We start from the raw sequence: 23,199 nt of genomic DNA, 5'->3' as shown, positions 1-23,199 counted from the left end.
AGACAGTGTCGAAAGAAGCCAAGAGCTGCAAAGGGGAGTAAAGCTTCGAAGAAGCAAGCAAGCCAGGGGGGCGGGGGGAGGAGAAGGGAGGAGCGAAGTCAGGGCCGTGGGCGAAGGGAAACGAAGGCGGGCTGGAGGAGAAGGCGGGGCCGGCGGCAAGGGTGGAGCGGAGGCGGGGCCGGGGGCGAAGGGAAACGCGGGCGGGCTGGAGGAGAAGGCGGGGCCGGTGACAAGGGCGGGGCGGAGGCGGGGCCGGGGGCGAAGGGAAACGTGGGCGGGCTGGAGGAGAAGGCGGGGCCGGTGACAAGGGCGGGGCGGAGGCGGGGCCGGGGGCGAAGGGAAACGTGGGCGGGCTGGAGGAGAAGGCGGGGCCGGTGACAAGGGCGGGGCGGAGGCGGGGCCGGGGGCGAAGGGAAACGCGGGCGGGCCGGAGGAGAAGGCGAGGCGGGCGGCAAGGGAGGAACGGAGGCGGGGTAGAGTGCAGCAGGAAATCCCATTGCAGGAATTTTCCTGCAACGGGAAAGCTAGTATATATATATATGCCAACTTTACACAAAAAATAGGTATAATTTTGATTCATTCACACTGAACGACTATTATTTTATTAGCCATTGTCCTTTTTTTTAAATATATATAATCTAGGAAAAAGTGGTCCGTGCCCCTGACTAAATAGTTAGATTTTGCATCTTTTAAAAATTATTGTGGTACACCAGTTGAAAATCACTGACCAAGAGCACCTGATAAAAAAGGAAGCCCCAACCCTGAAATTGTATTTTTGGGACCAGGCCTGATTTCTGGTTTGAGAAGGGTTTTATGTATAAAGATAAAACTAAATGTTAATCAACAGCCGTTTACTGTAACTGAGACAAGAGATGACTGGGCTACTGAATGACTATTTAGCAATTCTGTCCCATACTAAGATTTTTCCAGGAATTAGCTAGTATACTTCTGTGGTTCAAAGTCCTAATCAATACATTTGAAGAATGTGATATATGCTATGCCAGTAAGAGAAAACATTAAAAAAATTACAGTCCATATGTACAAGGATATTTATTAGCTGGGATAAAACCATAAACTATGGATAGATTGAAATCCACAAAGATGTATACAAAGTGTACTCAACTAAAGGCTATTTAATATATATTTTGTAGAACTGTGTAAATAACTGCTTCTAAATTACACTGAAGAAAAGCAAAGAACTAATATAAAATATAACTAACCCAAGGGAAAGAGGAAAGAATTAGGATGAAAAATTTAAGGGCTAGGAGTTCTATGTGCTCCCTAGACTGCTGAGAAATGGTTGGCTACAATACCCATCTTGAGAAAAAGTAATAAAACAGGAGCAGCTGCTGTTCCAGAGTTAACTCCTGCTGATAGTTTAATTTGAAACAACTCCAGAGAAGCCCCCACACTAAGTACTAAGTGCCACACTAAGCTGGCTGTGGTAGGCCAGCTGATAAAACTTTTCAATTACCCAACTGATATACCATATAGATGCTTCATTTTCATTCCCATCACACCAGGGGGAAATGCTAAAGTGACATTTCTTAAAACCACAATAAAACAACATTATATAGAATGACATAAAATGTTAATAATCCTTTCACATCTCCCACTGCAAAAATATTTTTTCCCCTCACAAAACCTGTATACACTTCAATTTTTCACCTCGTTTATAGCATTACAGATGCTATAGCTAAAGTAATGTTTCTCTTATAGCTTAGAAAACATAATGCCAGAAAATAATTACACACAAGCTATAGTTTATAGAGGTATAGGAATCAAAACATATGGGCAGGGAAATGCTACAGAATTACAGTAGTTAAACTAAGCCCAGCAGAGCATGTCATATTTTAATAGACATATTTAGAAAGAAGAAAAGCAAAAACAACTTAAATCTTTTGCTTTTAGCTAATCTATTTAAACCATAATGTGATGATGATAAAGGGTCAAAATAAAATCTTCAACATCTTTATAAGATCAACATAAGGGTAACCAATGCAGGGTACCATGACCCCTTCAAATTTTAATGATAAAGTGAGTTTTAACATCATCAGCTATTTTTCTTAGTGTACTGAACTATGTGCTGCATATATTTCCTGCATGTTGAGTTTAAGTCCCTCCCAGTGTGGGGTGACATTTCAGGCCACACAGGAGTGTGGGGGGTATGAGAAACAGGCCCTACTAAACCTGGAGTGGCACCAAATCACCATTAAGCTATCTTAAAATTGTGAATAGAAATGTAGAGCACATAAAATTTTAAGACTTAAAATAATTGTGAATGAGAATAGGCGTTCAATAGAAAATTTTAAAAAAATCGATCTTGGAAGAAGCAATAGAGGTTTTCTTCCACATGTGTACAGAGATATGAACATGAAGATGTTTACTGCAGCATTGTTTCTATTATGAACTGGAAACGACCCAAATGTTATCAATAAAAAACTGGTTAAATAAATAATAATATAAAATTCTATGTAGCAGTTTAAAAAGTAATGAAGTGGAAAGTGACACTGTAAAATGTTCTTAAATATAAATGAAAAGAGCAAGTTGGTATATGCAAACATATACTAGTATATCTACACACCACACACACACACACACACACACACACACACACACAAACATATACAATATATCCCCATTTCCTAAATATTACTTGAATATATATACATAGAATATATTTTTATGCACATATATATGCACAGAAAACAGACTAGGATAGACATTGAACCACCAGGCTCTTAATAGTTGCCTATGGAATAAAGGCAGTACCATATATTTCTGTACTATTAAAAATGTTTTCATGTGTTACTTGTATAACTCTTAAGTGACAAAATGGGATAAACATCCACAGAGCAATAAATGATGTAGTGCTTCTAGTAAAGGGAACTATAGGAGTAACACTATGAATAGAGGTGAAATGGGAACAGTGTTTAATCATGTTTTTTCTAAACATTCTTGACTTCCTACTTTTTATTTTCTCTTTCAAAAATAATCAAAGAATTTCACTAAATTTTATTCCCATGTCCTATAAAAGCTTCTTTATTGATGCCACATGATTCAGTCTTCTTGAAGGCCTTTTTAATTAATTATGAAAATTTTCAGGGTTTTAAAAAAAGTATAGATAATATTACAAAGCCCATTACTTAGCTTAAGAAATAAATCAGTTTAGATACACTTTAAGCTCCCTGTGGACTCTCCATTGACTCATTCCTTTGGTAATCAATATCCTAAATTCATTTTATACTTTCCTAAAAAAATTATATTATAGCCCTGGCTGGTGTTTCTCAGTGGTTTGAGCATCGGGCCAATGAACCGAAGGGTTGCAGGTTCAATTCCCGGTCAAGGGTGAGTAACTGGGTTGCAGGTTTGACCTCATCCTGGTTGTGGAACGTACAGGAGGCAACAGATTGATGTTTCTCTCCCCGCCTTCCATTCTCTCTAAAAATCAATGGAAAAAATATCCTCAGATGAAGATTAATAAAAAATTACACATATACATAATAAAATATATGTACATAATATATATGTAACCATAAAATATGCAATAAACATCATATTGTTTATTTCATCTATGATAAAGAGTCTGCAATTTATTTTTGATATCTGGAGTTCACAAGGTTTTTCTATAAAGGGTCAGATAGTAAATACATTCAACTTTAAGGGCATTATAGTTTCTATTTTAGCGCTAGTCAACTCCGATGGTGTGTTGTGAAAGCAGACAGACAATATGCACATAAATGGGCATGGCAGAGTTCTTATAAAACTTTATTTAAAAAGACAGGTGGCAGGCCAGACTTGGCCCATTGGCTGACCTCTGCTTAATATAAATGATATCATACTTACCTACCCTTCTGCAACTTGCTTTTTATCATACACAATTATGCTTCTGATATTTATCCATGCTGTCATGTTTATTTGTAGTTAGCTTAATCCAAACAGTGCTATTCTCAGCATTCTAATACAAGGTTCCTTTGGCACATGTGAAAGTATTTCTCTAGGGTATATAATACCTCCTGGGTTGTATGGTACCGGCATTTTCAGCTTTACCAATTATTGCTTAATTGCTCTCTAAGAATGATATTCTCATGCAGACTTGTTGGTCGTTGAGATTTCTGTGCCAACTGGATGAAAGTGAAATGGTATCTCGTTATCATGTTATTACACATCTTCTGAATAGTAGCAAGGTACAGAATATTTTCAAATAATTAACTGGCTACTTAGGTTTCTTATTATTTTGTGAGTTCCCTGCCCCTGTCTTACTGAGTTACTTGTCTTTTTCTTTCTAATGTGTATTTTTTAAGGCTGGACACTAATTTTGCACCTCTGAGCATTGATTGTACAGTCATGACTTGTCTTCTCTCATGCTTTTGATGTCTTCATGTATATAGGTTTTAGATTTTTTTCACATGGGCAAATATTTTTCTTTGTGGTTTGTACTTGTTGAGCCTTAAGAACTCTTTCCCAACTTCAAAGTCATGAAGATATTTCTTCAAAATGTTTCAGCTTTACTTTTATAATTTCAAGTCTTTAGATTCTACCTCACATGATACAATAAAACTGCATCTGAATTTTTATAAATATGGGTAATCAATTATTTCTGCACCATCTACTGACATGTCCACTTTCCCCAATGATCTGTAATGCCAATTCTATCTAGCATATAATACGTAATTACACGTGTCCATCTGTGTCTGTTGTGGACTGTTTTGATCCTTTGACTTGTTTCTCTGTTTGCTGACAAAACACTGTCTTAATTACTTGCAAGTCCTCCTCCTTCTCCTGATCTTCAAACATACCTTGGTTATTCTTGTTCTTCCTTATGAATTTTAGAATCACTGTAATGAGTTCAAAAATCTTTTTTGTGATTTTCATTAAAATTTCATTGAATTTTATGAATAGGTATCAAAGGGGATTTTATAACAGGTGGTTTTAAGAAGGCTTTAGAAGACTAAGATTCAAATGATAATTTTTGAGAAACAGATTTGGAATTCTCTGTTTTGCTGCCTTTTTTTGTCACTGCTGTAAATTATTTCTTTGTAGTAGGTAAAACATTTAAGCAAAATAGCTGGTTTTGCAGCCCGCGTAAGTCATTGGGATCTATTATTCAGAGTTAGTGAAGTGGTAAAAAAAAAAAAAAAAAGCTCCTAATTTTCCACTTTTGCCACCAATTGCCACAGGGCTTAACTTTCTCTATTATCTTTAGCTCTTACTTCCCTCTGGATTAGTTTACCAAACTGCCATTCCATAGTACTTTTTTCAAGATGTTGTTAATAGCTGTGTCTGGAAAAGGAAGTTAACAAATTCAAACAAAAAAGTTTAAATTCTGTATAGTAAATCTCTCATTTGGAGTTTTATAATGTACTTTAGTATATCAAAGACTCTTAGTGGAATCAGAGTAAAGAAATATCTCCAATTTTGTTTTAATTCACCATTTCACAAACATTTTTATGCATGTTTATTTCTTGCATATTAATATCCTACAGAAAAATGTTCCATGGGACATCAATTTTGCAAATGATGTGTTTAAACAAATAAGAAAAAGACAAGAAGAATTCAGATATTTCTGACTTGCACATTGGTCAATCAGCAATAAGCAAAATTTAAAAATGCCAGCATCAGAAGAAAAAGCACCCCGTAAGACTTATAAAAAATGCTAAGCATTGTTTTTCAGCTTGGGGTCTTAGCATTGGGCAATACCTCACAAAACTTTTTCTTTAACTTGGTAAGAGTTATACTTTCCTTCTTATTTCAGCACCAAAATGAAAGAATAGGCAGACGTCCCAGATTTATTGATCTCTCACTGTCAAAGCTATAGGAGTGTTTGGTCTTATGAAAAAAAAAGAAAAAAGAAATGCATTTCTCTTATCCTTGCTGGGCCCTGAGCCTATCATTTTTGCTGCCAAGTGGCCTGAAGAGAACCAACAAACATACGAAAATTAAATGACTTTTTGTTTATATCTTCTTTCTGCTCTGTTGATGCAGCAGGTATTAATCTGCTTGATGCATTACTGGCCTGGCGGGGTAGCCCTGCTCAGCTGAGGATGGCAAGAGAAGAACAGATCACTGCCAATCTCGGTAGACACCCAAACAGAAAACAATGGCCTTTCTGTTTCGATTGGCTGCCTCCTGCTTACCCCCCGAGATAGAGCCCCAAACCTGGGCATGTATGGACAATGCCCACCCATCTGAGGCACAATGGCCAGGGCCCATTTCTCCTTTTCTCTTTTTTTTTTTTTTTAAATATATTTTTATTGACTTCAGAGAAGAAGGGAGAGGGAGAGAAAGAAACATCAATGATGAGAGAGAATCATTAATAAGTTGCCTCCTGCACACCCCCTACTGGGTATCGAGCCCGCAACCCCAGGCATGTGTCTTGACTGGGAATCGAACTGTGACCTTCTGGTTCATAGGTCGATGCTCAATCATTGAGCCTCACCAGCCGGGCAGGACATTACTTCTTGATGTTGCTGTAACAAACATTTAATAATAGTCATGGGCAAGCTTTTGAGGATCAAGTTCTACCCAATTTGCAAGGGGAAAATATTGGCATTTCCCTTTCTCTCTTGGAACTACATTTGTCATTTATTCAACAAACATTTATTTAACAGGGGCTTATTGTAGACCAGGCACTATATTAAGTAAGCTAGGGTTACTAAGACTAATAGCACAATCCTTGAAAATCTGACAGTATAAATCAGAGATTAACGAATAAAATATTTCCTGAATACCCTCAAGAGTACCAAAACACTGCTGAAGTAGAACTATGAAGATTTGATTGACCTTAGAGTAAACATGCCCTGAGATTGGGAGTGTAAGTCCAAAACGATGGGTGCTCCATGCTCATAAAGTTGGAGACTTTTCTTGTTTTCTCTTGTATCCTGAGCCTGGATTAGGGCCTCTCAGCAAATATTTATTGGTTATCGATTGTACACAGGGCTGCAGCCATGTGTGAACCTTTTCTAGTCTACCTTTTCCTTGACAGTGTTTCCTCACATGTAGTCTATTCCATCTTTGACCAGCTATGTCACAAAAGCCATCCACACCCCCAACGTTCCACCCACAGATTCACATCCTGCCCTCTGGGATTTCATGGAACACACAGAACAGTTAGTTCCCTCCACTGCTACTTTTTATTTTGCAAATTTTAAGTCTACAGAAAAGTTGAAGGAACAGTACAATTAACACACATATACTTTTCACCTAATCACCAATTATTGATATTTTCCCATATTTGCTCTGTTTTACCTCTTGCTGTGTTTTTGTTGTCATGAATCATCTGAGAGTATGTTGCAAACATAAGACTACATCATACCTAACACTTCAACATATATTTCCTAAAAATAAGAACATTCTACCACATAATAGCATCCCTATTATACATCTAAAAAGGTAATATTAATAAACTACTATTGGGGTGCTCTCCCACCTAGGCACATGACCACACCTTTCCCTTCCTTCTCCTCTTCTCCAACAAGCATGCATTTCCTAATCTCTAAGGGTCCCCAGGAAACTTGCAACCAGGGAAGCAATGGGCAGAGGAGTCTCCTCTGGGCTAACCTCCTGAACCTGTCTCCAAGGCCCCCTTTTCTCTGATTCTCCAGTGAGCTGACATCAGCCTCGCCCAGGCTCACTTCTTTCCCATAACGTTTCTAGCAAGCCAAAGCAGCCCTGTCTAGTCTCTCTCCTGTTGCTTTTTCTACCCTAAGCCCTTCCTTGTTTCACTGTCCCAGCTTTAATAAATGGACTCTCAAAACCCCCCCAAAACCATTATCAAAAATGAAATTCACATTAACATTTTCTTAATTATTCCCCAAAGTGTTTTGTTTTAAATCTGGATTTTAAAATTCCAGATTAAAAAGAAATTCAGTCTGTTTTTAATCTTGAATATTTTCCCAGCCTTTTTGTATATTTCATGACATTATTTTTCTTTTTTGCCAGGACTGCAGCTATACAAGTGCTAGCTACATGTACTGCTGATGCATTATCTGGAAGCACATACTAATGATGATATATAAGTTGACCACTTGATAAAAAATGTGATCACGAGATATTTTTATTGGAAAAGGGTATTTCTCCTTTAATAATTAAAGATGGAATAACATATTTTAAGACATTGTGAATATCTATTCCTCCAACAACTTTTTGCCCAAGTTTTAGGAGCCTCTGATGATTCTTGTCTGAATCAACTATTACATTGAAAATTATAAAATTATGACTTGCTGATTCTATGATTTTTTTCTACATGAATTTTTTAAAAAGCCAATGCGTTAGAATCCATTGTCACTGAGACATTTTTGATACTCAAATTATCCCAGAATTGGTCAGTGGGAGCCTTCTGAAGCTGCCTCCTAGGCCTTCTTGACAGGACTCGATTAGTTGAGCATTTCCAATCTTTCTGTCACATTAGAAGTCTAGACTCACTTGTACTTGCCCTTTCCCCAGACCTGGAATCAGCCATTCCCCCAAGAATCCCCATTTCCTCTTCGTGAGGAATACAGCATTTATAAGGAATAATTTTGCTAGTCTCTTCTACATGCCAGCCCTCTAAATGTTTGAGGCCAGTTATTTCTATCTCATACACCTCCCAAAACTTCCACACTTAGGCTAAATTCACTTGATTCCTTATACAGTCTCCTGTAACTTAGCTTTGATCTTTACTCTACTCTTCTCTTTCATATTGCCTGTCCCAACTCACTGCTATTTTCTATCCCAGGGGTTCCCAACCTGATTATACATCAGAATCACTAGGGAACTTCTTTCATATATAGATTCCCAGGATCTACTCACTCATTACTTACTGAATGAGAATATCTGGGAGCATGGGAATCTGTGTGTTTGTTTTTTAAGCTCCCTAAGTGATATCAACTACTGAACACTTTGATTTTTTGAGGACTTGTGGACCCAGAATTGAATACAACATCAAAAGTATGGTCTAGAGCAGTGGTCGGCAAACTCATTAGTCAACAGAGCCAAATATCAACAGTACAACAATTGAAATTTCTTTTGAGAGCCAAATTTTTTAAACTTAAACTATATAGGTAGGTACATTGTTATTAACTTAATTAGGGTACTCCTAAGCTGGCCTTTGCTAAAAACTCAAGGGGCCAAAGAGCTGCATGTGGCTCGCGAGCTGCAGTTTGCCGACCACTGGTCTAGAGCTATGACATTTTTGAAATATTGGACACTATAATTCTTTCAATGTAATTAAATCAATGCTGACGTTTTGGGGGAAATGGAGGCAATGACATAAAAATTTCAACTCATGATGAATTTGTGAAGAATTAAATCCTTAAGACTTTTCAAATATATTGTTGTCATATTTCCCCTTTTCATGTTCAATTTTTCTTTCAGACCTAAGTGTACGTAAGGATTTACATTTGTTCCAATTAAAACTCATATTGCTTTATTCAGTCAAACCTTCAATATGTCAAAGGTCTTAAGGATCCTGATTATATAATCTTAAGTATTTTTTTACCCTTCCAACTTTATGTTACTTACAGTTAAAGTTCTGTTTCTTACATTATCAAAGAAGTCAAAGTTCTCTTTCTTACATTATCTTTTTTTTCCCTATTACTATTTTTTTAAGTATTAAAAATATCAATCGCACAAACTTTTCCGATTGTAGTAGTGGTCACATAACTGTATATTTGCCAAAACTCATAGAATCATACACCAAAAAGAGTGAATTTTAATGTATGTGAATTATACCTGAAAAATATCAGCCTTATACTTCAAATATTCAGCTATATTTTATCCCCAGATTAGGTCTCACTAACTTATTTTTTAGTGACAATTCCTGCAAAATGTATTGCTATTCTAACTAATGGCAGTTTCATGGATTTTGTATTTTTATCCATTGAGATCAATGCATTCTAGGATTTGATACCTTGCAAAAGCATTCGGGTTTGGTTTACCAAGCCAGTCAAACCAATGAATGAATGATCATCATTTTGTCAGTTCCCACAACATAAAATGCAAAGAAAAAGTTATAGAATGTGGAATAAGGAGAAAATAATATTAGAAAAATTATAATCCTTCACAGAACGGGTTTTTAAAAAATCAAATTCTTGCTAAGGAGTGGAAGTTAAACAATTTTCTACCTGTAGGTTTGGCAAAGATTTAAAAAAATACTCTTTAAGGCCAATGAAGATCTTGTAAAACACACTGTCACAGAGTGATTAAGAGGCTTAAGTAATATAAGCCATTTGAAACTATCTAATAAGAGCTTAAAGAATTCAGTTAGAATACGTATATACTAATAAAAAAATCCAGAAGAAACTACACCAAATTTTTAGCAGTAGCCAGCCACCTCTAGCTGATAAAAGGCAGACTGTTTTTTCAAAGTTTTTAAAAATATTTTTTAAAATTTCTACAATGATCCCATGTTAGTTTATAATTAGAAAAAAAAATACACACTTAGAAAAACACCAGTTAAAGAAGGGGGAGGAAGATAAACCACAAAAGGAAGGAAATAGTGATAAAATACTTTTTTGTAAGGATTTACCTGTCACTGATAGGAATTCTCAAAAATAAAATCCTATCTAATAAAAGAGTAATATGCAAATTGACTGTCACTCCAACACACAAGATGGCTGCCCCCATGTGGACACAAGATGGCTGCCACAAGATGGCCAGCAGGGGAGGGCAGTTGGGAGGGACCAGGCCTGCAAGGTAGGGCAGTTGGGTGTGGGGAACGGGCTGTAAGCTGACACGGTCCTTGCACCTGTAGGGGCTAGCAAGGCTGGCACCCTACCCGCACAGATTTCCCAGGCCTGTTTGGATGGCAACTAATCAGTATAACGAGAGCAGCCCCTGCCTACAGAGCTTTCCCAGGGTTTGTTTATATGACTGCTATCAGTAGGATAAGAGCTACTTTCATGGCTTACCAAGAAATATGTATCCAACTAGTGAGATTTATTGTAACAAGAAACCTGTCCTTCAACTTATCCCTCCAGTAGTGATTTTAGAGAAACAAAGAATGTTTTCCTTGTGATTCCCTGCTTAGTGTCTTATGTATAAAAAGCACTGTATTACTAATACAAGTTGCCAGAGCTTCTGGAGAGCTGTGGACCTCCCGAATCCCGCTGTCCTGTCTTTCTTTCTCTTCTCAAATCCCACCTCCCTCCCTCAGCCTGGTTCAATCATCAGGCTGGACCTGACAGTTGGGGGCGATCAAGCCTGCAGGGGAGGGGCAGTTAGGGGTGACCAGGCCTGCAGAGGAGGGAAGTTGGGGGCGACCGGACCTGCAGGGAAGGGCAGTTGTGGGGGACCCAGGCCTGTAGGGGAGAGCAGTTGGAGGGGACCAGGCCTGCAGGGAAGGGCAGTTGGGGGGGACCAGGCCTGCAGGGGAGGGCAGTTAGGGGTGACCAGGCCTGCAGGGGAGGGCAGTTAGGGGCAATCAGGCTGGCAGGGGAGTGGTTAAGGGGTGATCAGGCTGGCAGGCAGAAGCGGTTAGGGACAATCAGGAAGGCAGGCAGGTGAGCAGTTGGGAGCCAGCAGTCCCAGATTGGAGAGGGTGCAGGCTGGGCTGAGGGACACACCCTCGGTGCAATAATTTCGTGCAACGGACCTCTAGTCCTATATAATAAAAGCATAGTATGCAAATTATTCCCTGGACCAGGAGTTCGACCAGGGGGCCGGGCCAGCTGCCACCAGCTGCTAGGGTCCCTACCAGTGCACGGATTTTGTACACTGGGCCTCTAGTCCTATATAATAAAAGCCTAATATACTAAGTGTCCAGTTGTCCATTCAACCAATCAAAGCTTAATATGCAAATGATATGCTAAGGCCACTCAACTGCTCGCTATGACGTGCACTGACCACCAGGGGGCAGACAGTCGACTGGGTCGACCAGTCGCTATAACATGCTCTGACCACCAGGAGGCAGACACTCCGACCAGTAGGTTAGCTTGCTGCTGGGGTCTGGCCTATCGGGACTGAGTGAGATGGGCTGGAGAGCCCTGGAGCCGTCCCGTGGTCCCTCCTCGGCTGGCCAACCTCCCGTGTCCCTCCCTGGCTCCAATTGTGCACTGGTGGGGTCCCTCGGCCTGGCCTGTGCCCACTCACAATCCGGGAGATGTCGGAGAGCCGATTCCATCCCAATGGCAGAACGACTGGTTACTATGATGCGCATTGACCACCAGAGGTCAGTGTGTTCCCACAGGAGGAGTGCCACTCTGCCAGAAGCTGGGCTCACAGCTGGCGAGCACAGCAGTGGTGGTGGGAGCTTCTCCTGCCTCTGTGGCAACGCTAAGGATGTCCAAATGCTGGCTTAGGTCTGCTTCCTGCGGCCTAAGCCAGCATTCGGACACCCCCTGAGGGCTCCTGGATTGCGAGAGGGTGCAGGCTGGGCTGAAGAGCCCCCCCGCCGCCCGAGTGCACAAATTTCATGCACCAGGCCTCTAGTGTCTTATAAGTAGTTAATAATTTTATTAAACCTGTACTCAGAAAACTACAGGACACTGAAAAAAGAGATAGAGGAAGACATAAACAGATGGCAGAACATACTGTGCTCATGGATTGGTAGAATCAACATCATTAAAATGTCCATACTACCACCCAAAGCAATCTACAGATTCAATGCACTCCCCATTAAAATACCAATGGCATATTTCACAGACCTAGAACGAACTCTCCAAAAATTCATCTGGAATAAAAAAAGGCCCCAAATAGCTGCAGCAATCCTGAGAAAGAAGAACAAAGTAGGAGGGGTCTCAATACCAGATATCAAGCTGTATTACAAAGCCACTCTTCTCAAAACTGCCTGGCACTGGCACAAGAACAGACATATAGATCAATGGAATAGAATAGAGAACCCAGAAATTGATCCAAACCACTATGCTCAATTAATATTTGACAAAGGAGGCAAGAACTTACAATGGAGTCAAGACAGTCTCTTCAATAAATGGTGTTGGGAAAATTGGTCAGATACATGCAAAAAAAATGAAACTAGACCACCAACTTACACCATACACAAAAATAAACTCAAAATGGACAAAGGACTTAAATGTAAGACAGGAAACCATAAAAATCTTAGAGGAATCCAAGGGCAACAAAATCTCAGACATATGCCAAAGCAATATCTTCACTGACACAGCTTCTAGAGCAATGGAAACTAAAGAGAAAATAAACAAATGGGACTACATCAAAATAAAAAGCTTCTGCACAGCAAAAGAAACCATCAATAAAACAACAAGAAAGCCCACTGCATGGGAAAACATATTTGCCAATGTTATCTCCAATAAGGGTTTAATCTCCAACATTTACAGGGAACTCATACAACTTAACAAAGGGAAGATAAATAACCCAATCAAAAAATGGGCAACGGACCTAAATTGACACTTTTCCAAAGAGGACATAAGGAAGGCCAAGAGACATATGAAAACATGCTCAAACTCACTAATCAACTGAGAGATGAAAATCAAAACAACAATGAGGTACCATCTCACACCTGTCAGAATGGCTATCATCAACAAATCAATAAATGACAAGTGCTGGAGAGGATGTGGAGAAAAAAGAACGCTTGTGCACTGCTGGTGGGAATGCAGACTGGTGCAGCTACTGTGGAGAGCAGTATGGAGTTTCCTCAAAAAACTAAAAATGGAACTCCCATTTGACTCGGTGATCCCACATCTAGGAATATATCCCAAGAAACTAGAAACACCTATCAGAAAGATATATGCATCCCTATGTTCATAAATAACAGCACAATTTACAATAGCTAAGATTTGGAAATAGCCTAAGTGCCCATCAGCAGATAAGTGAATTAAAAAACTGTGGTACATCTATACAATGGAATATTACGCTGCTGTAAAAAGGAACTCTTACTATTTGCAACAGCATGAATGGACCTGGAGAGCATTATGCTAAGCCAGTGGTCGGCAAACTGCAGCTCTCGAGCCACATGCAGCTCTTTGGCCCCTTGAGTTTTTAGCAAAGGCCAGCTTAGGAGTACCCTAATTAAGTTAATAACAATGTACCTACCTATATAGTTTAAGTTTAAAAAATTTGGCTCTCAAAAGAAATTTCAATCGTTGTACTGTTGATATTTGGCTCTGTTGACTAATGAGTTTGCCAACCACTGTGCTAAGCGAAATAAGTCAGTCAGAGAAAGATAAATATCCCATGATCTCACTCATTTGTGGAATATAATGAACAACATAAACTGATGAACAAAAACAGATACAGAGACAGAGAAGCATTGATCAGACCATGAAACCTCAGAGGAAAGGCAGGGGAGGGTAGGGGCATGAGGAGAGATCAACCAAAGGACTTGTATGCATGCATATAATCATAACCAATGGACAAAGACACCAGGGGGGTGAGGCATGTGTGAGGGGAGAGATTGGGGGACAATGAAGAGGGGGGTAAGGACACATATGTAATACCTTAATCAATAAAGAAAAAAATTTTTAATTAAAATACTAGAGGCCCGATGCACAAAATTCGTGCAAGAGTATGCTTTCCTTCCCCTGGCTGCTGGCACTGGCTTCCCTCTGGCACCTGGGACCCGGGCTTCCCTCACAACCCCGGCTTCATCTGGAAGAATATCCAGTATAATTAGCATATTACGCTTTTATTATTATAGACTAGAGGCCCAGTGCACAAAATTCGTGTATGGGGGGTTCTCCTCAGCCCAGACTGCACCCTCTCCAATCCAGGATCCCTCTCACAATCCAGGACCACTGGCTCCTAACTGCTCACCTGCCTGTCTGATTGCCCCTAACTGTCCCCCCTGCCAGCCTGATTGCCCCTAACTGCCTCGCCTGCCGGCCTGATCGCCCCAACTGCCTCCCCCACCTGCCATCCTGGTCACCCCAACTGCCCCCCCATTGGCCTGGTTGCCCCCAACTGCCCCCCCCCCCACTGGCCTGGTCACCTCCATCTGTCCCCCCCTGCCGGCCTTGTCGCCCCCAACTGCCCCCCCTGCTGGCCTGGTCGCCCCACGCAGCCTGCTGTTCGGTCGTTACTGTGAGGGCATCCTGACCAATTTGCACATTACCCTTTTATTAGTATAGATTTTGTTTAGAGAAATTTCCCTGTAAAGCATCTTTAATGACATAGAAAATTCAAATATACAATAACTCTAAAAGGGATACATGCATTGTTTCCAAACAATATTTTTCAAAGGAGAAGCTTTATGCAGAATTATTAAATATTTTAAGTTCATACCTTGAAGAACGATGCTCTGGTTTATTTCGTTCGTTGCGATCTGTAAAGTAAGAAGATGATTACATGCCAAAATGCTCTTTAGAAGCCCTGGAAAAGTTCTTAAATACCAGCTCCCATACCATTATATTTCATAAGAACTGCTCAAGGGTTGCTGTGTCTTCTTCTGTGTAAGACTGTTCATCAGAGTTAAGAGGGTTTGTCTGACAGAAGAGGTAGAAAGGACACAGAGAAAGACAAGCATATACAGTTTTCATGGTTGTTTAAAACTGTCTACTTTGAAAATATATCATTACGTGTATTATTTCATTTCCAAGATCTTTGCTGTTTTAAACACTTTGCTAAAAACCAAAACAAATTTAGCTAAGGAAAGAAAGTAAGGAAATTGAAAAACCACAAATTACTCAGCTCCAAAAAATCATTCCATGAATCATGGTTGGCAAAAACTTCTAACGGAATGAGGAGGGGAAAAAATCAGCAGTCAGCTACAGCAACATCTGCAAATACACTAAGACCAGTACAACCTCATCCTTAACTCTCTATCACCCAGAGCAAGTTGGATTTCAATGTTTGAAAGATAATTTAGTCTAATGTGCTTTAGGGCAGTGGTTTTTAACCAGGGGCTATTTCACAGCCCATCCCCCAGAGAACATTTGGCAATGTCTGGAGACATTTTTTTTATTGTCACAGCTAGCATCTAGCGGGTACAGACCAGGGATGCTGCTAAACTTCCAACAATGCACCCTACAACAAAGAATCATCTCATCAAAATGTCAACTATGCTAAGGTTGAGAAACCCTGCTTGAGGGTAAGAGACAAAAGCTGACTGCTTAAAGTTTTCAAAAAGTGCCTCTTTGGGATGCTGTAAAATGTTATCAATCATCTGTAAGACTATTATATATAAGAGAAAGAACCACAAAACCCACAGGTTGTCTTTTTCTACTCTGAATAACTTTTTTTTTTTCAGTACATGCTCAAAAATAAATAAAATCAGTGTTAAGGGAAAACTAACAACAGAAAGTAAAGTGTAAGTCACAATAAAATCCTATGCAATGTTGTCAAAATATAATTTTCTAAAGTATCTTCTAAGTTATATTATTAACATAATAAAATTTAACCCTAAAACAAAGAGCAGACAGGAATTCTTTTGTTCCCCTTAATTTTATTGCTGGTGGAGCAGCATAAAGATAATGTACTGTAAAACTTCTGGAGAGAATCATGGAAGAAAAGGAATCAGATTTACATAGTTAAATGTATATATCGATTCTTTCTGAATGGTTCATGATAATTAAGAAATGTTTTCTAAACCGAAGAGTCAGTACACAGGAAAACACTGTTGTCTGAAAGACTAACAAGGAGGAAGACTCGCAATAAAACATGTTTGTTTAGATATAATGCTCTCCCAAATGCATACTGTTAATATGCTTCTGGCTCCAATTTCTTTACACAGTGACTTAGTGTCACTGATGCTTTTAAAACTTTTGTTTTAATTAAATTGGTTTTACCCTGCCCTTAAATAAAAATACCAGGGTTTTTCACTGTTGAATACTAAAAATTTAGTCACAGAAATACAACACACATTTTAACCATATTTTCAATCATTCCTCTTCAGCTGTTAGCCTGCTAGTTTTGCTAATGAAAGTAAAATATAATGTCTCAAAGTAAAGCTACAAACTGGGTGCAGATCAGCTATCCTCAGATAACAAAGCAACATCTCTTACCTGTGGCTAATGATGAGCTCAAAGTCTGCCCGTAATACCATTTGTTGTGGCTGTGATCCTAGTTTCCTACAGTTTACTCAGGCATGCAATCCCAAACTCCCCCACCCTCCCAAATCTTCCTAGTGGTACAGCACACAAGAGGAGGGGAGAAACAGTCACAATGTGTGTAAACAAGACTCAGCATCTGAGGGCTTCCCTGAAGGGCCTGTTCTGATTGGCAGATGTGCTATGACCAGTCTGCACAGCTGGAATGCGGCCACTCAGGAAGCACATGCTCGTAGCTCTCCTTCATTCTTGGTTGAAAACAGGAAAATTTATAGACATTTTATACTTTCTGAAATAAGTAAATCCAAAAATGCCTCCCCACAGTACTTCTCTATGGAACTAATAATTCAAGTCCAAGAAAATAAGTTGATAATCTGTTGAAGCACATTTTAAACATTTCCTCTCAAATTCACTGTGTTATATGTTACATTTATATGTAAAAATGCATACACAGTGTTTGTAACCTATTACTCCTAAATCCCTTATAAATTATCCATTACTCACAATATTCCCATCCTCCACCTCTTAACAAATTAAAATACATGTTTTTGATGTGATCTTTTTTCTCAAAGTATACAAATAATTAGACTTCTAATTTTGCCATAAGCCATCTTTTAGCTTGAATACAGATAAATATGTGGTGTGTGTATGTTATATGTCTGTGTCTACACATATTTTTATATACTAATTTTAAGCAAAGTAATTTTTATGACAGCCAAGAATATTGTGTAATTGTTAAAAAACACATTAGTGGTAATGCTGAATTTCTGGCAAAATAGTATGTGGTTGTTATTTTGGTCCAAAAGACAAGGCTGAAAAAAACAAAGCACTGAGGACAGATTCAAGATCTGGGTCTTGCCAATGGTAAAAAAAAAACAAAAAACAAAAAAAACACCAAAAACATTTGGATAAAATCCCCGTAAGTAAAATAATAACTGACCTATAGCAAACATAGAAATTTCATCTTGCTCTGTGCAGTGCTGTAAGCATATGGATCTTATTTATTTCAAATCAAATACTTTTTGGCACATTCCCCTTCCCATTTTTAATTCAGAGTTTCTAATTTTTAAATAATTAGAAGAAAATATACTTGCAAAGGCTTCCTGAACTTCTATATACTTGGAAATCATATAAATAAACATGATACTAGTCCAAAGTCTCACCATTTCTACACAAAAAAAGTTGTTTAGCTCTATATTTAATTATTTATTTATTTTTTTTTTGCAAGAAACTTTTTTCCTCATCACCATTATCCCTTCTATGCCCTCTTCTACCTCCAGCTCCCTCCCCTCCTGCTCTAATTCTAATATTTAGTTGCCAAATGCTGCACATTTACTGTGGACAATGCACTAACTCCAGGGGCTCACCAAGCTGAGCATAATGATTTAGGTCAAAGATCAGCAGTACAATCTCAATGTGAAGGTCAGCATGGCTGGATGGCCATGTAAAAGTCTGTTGGTTTTTGCAGCTTTATGTCATAGACACATACAAACAGGGCATGAGAGTACTTGCATTCCCTATCCCTACTCATCCATGTCTCCTGGCTAATAAAGCTAATTGAGGAAATGGAAGAATACCCTGCAAGTAGAACAAAGGCAGAAAATAAGGCAGAACAGGTACAAAGGGTGTTGGTGGTGATTGTATGTGTGCATATGCGGGGAGAGGTAAAGGAGGCAATGAGGAAACCCACAGCACATCAAAGGGACTGAGAATCAGGAGAGTGATAGGAAGCTGCACTGAGTCAGTGACTCTGTGTGAAAATGCCATATTACCCAAATTTTCCTGCCATGATGACTTCTGGTTCTAAGTAGTCTGGTCATACATGATTCTAATGTTTATGTATTTAGGTGGTATGCCACTTACTACAGAAATGGGCCCCTGTTCTGGCAGGGACAGCTTTTTGAGAATGGTTAGACAGATTCTACTGATGTGTAACCACTCAGGGTGACTCTGAATCGAATAATATGACAAACACTTGGAAATGAAGATGACAAAAATGCAAATACATTTTTTGCATTGATTAAAACTAAGAAGAATGGCCAACTCAGAACTTCTGAAAATCTATTGTATGACACACAGGCTTTAATGATTTGGCTTTGATCACTTAACTGAAGAGAAAATCAAACTCCATTGGGTAGGAACTTACACTGCTATGTACCTAGGTACATGCCCTTAATCAATTCTGATTAAGGGCATGTACCTAGGTTACAGGCTCCTAGCTTACAGCGGCCCAGGTCAGGGCTCATGCAGGAGGCAACCAATCAAAGTGTCCCTCTCACACTGATGTTTCTCTCTGTCTCTCCCTCTCTCTCTCTTCCATACTCTCTAAAAATCAATGGAAACATATCCTCAAGTGAGGATTAAAAAAAAAAAAAAAGTAAGAAATGTCATATCCTATGAAAGACACATCTTGAAAATGCCTAAAGAAAGTTGTCATTTTTTCATGGTGAAGGGACTGGAGTCCATGTTGATGAAAACACCTTGGCGGCTGTGGTGGCTGGCAGTGGCTACAGCAGCGGTGAGATGGGGCTGGCGCCTTCCCCTGATCAGCACAGGGAACAGGCCTAAGTAGGACATCCCCTGAGGGCTCCCAGTCTGTGAGAGGGGGAAGGCTGGGCTGAGGGACCCCCCGCCCACCCCCAGTGCATGAATTTCGTGCACTGGGCCCCTAGTGTTTAATAAAGAAACAGTTTGTCTGTGGAACCCATTTTCTCCTTCCCATACCCACTGTCTTTACCTGCACTTTAGGTTCTGATCAGCACTTGTCTGGACTATTATGTCTTGACTGGATTTTCTGGTTCCAGACCCTTTCCCTCCTGAATTGGGAGAGATAAACCCACGTCTCAGAAAAATTACGAATCACTACATGCTAGAGATCCTGAGAGGATTACATGAGATAGTGACAGGGACATCCATAGCAACTTGCTTGTGCACAGTGAGCGCTCAATAAATATCAGCTTCCATTATGTCATTAAAAGGCTAGCTATTAACTAGTTGTTGTGACTAGTACTACACTGTAATGATTATACAATTTACTTAATCTCTTTTAATCTCAGTTTTCTCATCTGCAAAATGGGGAAGAATATTGTCTTTATAGTTTTTGTGAGGATAAATGGATTAAGGTTATAAAGAGCTTAGCCTAATACCTAGAACATACATTTTTTATTTTAATTCTGTTACTATTACTCTTACTATCATTAATGTCTAGTTCAAGAACCACCTTCTTCCTGAAACTGTCCCTGACTCCTCTTACTCTTCAGCATTCTTGTACTAATTTCCTATTGCTGCTAAAACTACTTACCACAAACTACGGCTTAAAACAATAAAAGTTTATTATCTTGCAATTCTAGAGGCCAGAGTCAAAACAGGTCTGAACTGGGCTAAAATCAAGGTGTCTACAGAGCAACATTCCTTTTGGAGACTCTAGGAGAGAATATGTTTCCTGCCTTTTCCAAATTCTCAAGGTCACCTGCATTCCTTGCCTGTGGCTCCTTCCTCCAACAATGGAACATCTTTAAATCTGACTGACCTTCTCTTCTACTTTATTTTTTTTTTTTTATTTTTTTATTGACTTCAGAGAAAGGAAGGGAGAGAGATAGAAAATGATTAGAGAGAATCATTGATCAGCTGCCTCCTGCATACCCCCTACTGGGGATCAAGCCCGCAACCTGGGCATGTGCCCTTGACTGGAATCAAACTGGGACCTTTCAGTCTGTAGGCCGACGCTCTATCTATTGAGCCAAACCAGCTAGGGCCTCCTCTTCTACTTTAAAGGACACTTATGATTACATTGGGTCCCCAGGATAATCCAAAATAATGTTTATGTCAAGGTCAGTTGATTGGCCACCTTAATTCCCCCTTGCCATGCAATATAACACAGTCACAGACTCTAGGGATTAGGACTCAGGCATCTTTGAGGGGGGAGCTTTATTCTGCCTACCACATCCTATCTGAAATCTCACACTATCTTACCACTCACTTTACAGCACACAATAGTGTGTATTATTATTTAAGGTTTTAGGCATGTGTCTGTCCACTTATATCTAATCAGTGTGTCTGAGGAAGGCAACCTGTCTTAGACTCTGCTCACAATCAGCCCTCATAAATGTTTGTTGATAATGGTTATTCCAATGCCCTCCCAATCCCTTTTCTGCCCTGCATCCTTTGGGCTGTAGTAGGTTCATTGATATATCTGATATTGCTGAACAATATGTCTTCCTAAGAATTCCCACACATAATTTACTTTTTATAAACACAGTAGTAATTTAAGAGTCACCTTTGTCCTAAAATAATCCACATTTGGTTTAGTTTTTTACCTCAAAGTAGCTTTCACCACATCACACCACACTCAGGAGAGAGAAAACCAGCACATTTGAATTGGAAGAAGAATCAGCTACTTAATAACGGGCTGCTAGTTCTTTTTGATAACTCTTTTTTCAAATGGTTCAACTGAATCGTTTTGATTGTTGAGTTCAACTAACTATTGAATCAGGCTTTTCATGACTTGGTTTTTTTTGTTAGTAGTTTCAGAAATGAAAAATCCGAGCCACCACCTGTACTACCCTTTTCACCCCAAGGTGAATTTTGGTAGAGGCTTAGGAAGATGGACATTTCATCAGCGCCACTCAAGTTGTGGGAAGCAAGGCAGTGAGGGGAGCAGAAGCAGGATTAGGACAGGTTGTCATCAACCCTCCTTACCTGATGCTCCCTAATGATTCCCTTACCTTAATAATTACTTTTACACCTCTTTTTGTTAAAAAAATCTCACTTTTTTTCATCACATGAAACTTATGATTTAAGGAAGGATAAAAAGATCTTTTAAATATAAGTCTTACTCCTGCCAAATTAAAAATATTAGGCCTATATTCAAAATATAGGCCATTCCCATAGCTTTTTCTAAACGAGTCATATATTTTACCTGGAATAAGATATGCTATAAGAAAGGTAACCTAAGAAAGTATGGATGAAAAAGAGGCCATATAGTAACCTGACAAGCTCAGGGGAAGCCTGCCTGGTGGCCTTACAAACTTAGACTGAAAGCAATCACATTGGATGGTCTGAATATAAAACTTCTTAACTAAAGAAATCATGTTGGGTAGTCAAGTCCTAGGCCATAATCTTTGACTAAGGTCAATCTTTACCTTACCTGAGCCTGTCTATTGTCTTTTTTTGCATCTAAGATAACATATTTTTTAAATACTTGCATAATTCCTTCTCCCAGACCCCTCAGGGCACAGTCTCCCACCAGAGCAAGACCACAAAGAACCTCTCATTGTTATCTTGTTCCCGGAATACCGTCTCTATGTGCTGTAAGTGTTCATTGTTAACTATCCTATATCCACCTATATAAAAGAAGTATTTGCCTCCTTTTTTGTTTTTTGTTCCTTTTTCCATTGACTTGTGGATCAAACCCGAGACCCTTCCATGCTTGGGCCAACACTCTAACTACCAAGCATGCCATCCTCTTTACGCTTCCTCCTTTGATTCTAATGTATAAATTAAGGTGCAAAATTACCTTCTCTGGAACCCCTTCTCTCCCTCTCTCTCTCTTTTAAGATTTAAAAAAACATTTTTTTCTTTTTTTTAGAGAGAGGAAGGGAGATAGATAGAAACATTGATGAGAGAGAATCATCAATCAGCTGCCTCCTACTGGGGATCAAGCCCGAAACCAAGGTACATGCCCTCGACTGGAATTGAACCCGGGACCCTTCCTTCAGTGAGGGCCGACGCTCTATCCATTGAGCCAAACTGGCTAGGGCTGGAGCCTTCCCTCAATCTGTTGAGATTTTGCTTTCTGGCAATTGTCATCAGTTTGGCTCATATAAATTCATAAAAATTCTTACAGGTTTGGGCGTTTCTTACGTTGCCAAAAGTGACCCAATAACAGGGATTGCTTTCAGTTATCCCAAATTATAAATTTCCCAAATTATAATAACCTCTCGGATGGTCACAAAGCATATTAGTATCTTAAAGGCTCTGAGAAATTTTGTAATTAACAAAATTTAGCTTTGTAGGATGAACCATGTCTTACAAAATCAGACTTGACATCTGGTACCTCAGCATGAATAATGTTATATTGCATTATCTCCATCCACTCCCCTGGGAAACCAAGCTTCCTTATACAGAGCTTGGTGTTTGTCATCTCCATCTCCCACTCTATGCCTGCTGCATTGGTGGCACTTCTTTAACAAACTGAAGTCCTACTGGTGCAGGGCCAGGCACAGGATCCAAACACAAACAGAAGTGGGAATTAAGGACAAAA

At 39.3% G+C, this 23,199-nt stretch overlaps 1 protein-coding gene across 2 annotated transcripts in view; it reads right to left on the bottom strand.

Annotated features, from left to right (window-relative positions):
• The window catches only part of SH3D19 (SH3 domain containing 19), a 170,792-nt gene that overhangs the window by 90,079 nt on the left and 57,514 nt on the right, over positions 1 to 23,199 (bottom strand). For both annotated transcript variants that reach the window (XM_054717691.1, XM_028151642.2), the window contains exon 2: positions 15,175 to 15,214. In XM_054717691.1, coding sequence (XP_054573666.1) covers positions 15,175 to 15,214 — 40 coding nt within the window. The remainder of the gene's footprint in view (positions 1 to 15,174; positions 15,215 to 23,199) is intronic.

Source organism: Eptesicus fuscus, chromosome 6 (assembly GCF_027574615.1).
Source record: "Eptesicus fuscus isolate TK198812 chromosome 6, DD_ASM_mEF_20220401, whole genome shotgun sequence".
In the NCBI taxonomy this organism is placed as follows: domain Eukaryota; kingdom Metazoa; phylum Chordata; class Mammalia; order Chiroptera; family Vespertilionidae; genus Eptesicus; species Eptesicus fuscus.
The sequence above is the reverse complement of the archived record's forward strand: the minus strand, read 5'-3'. Positions and strand labels throughout refer to the sequence as shown.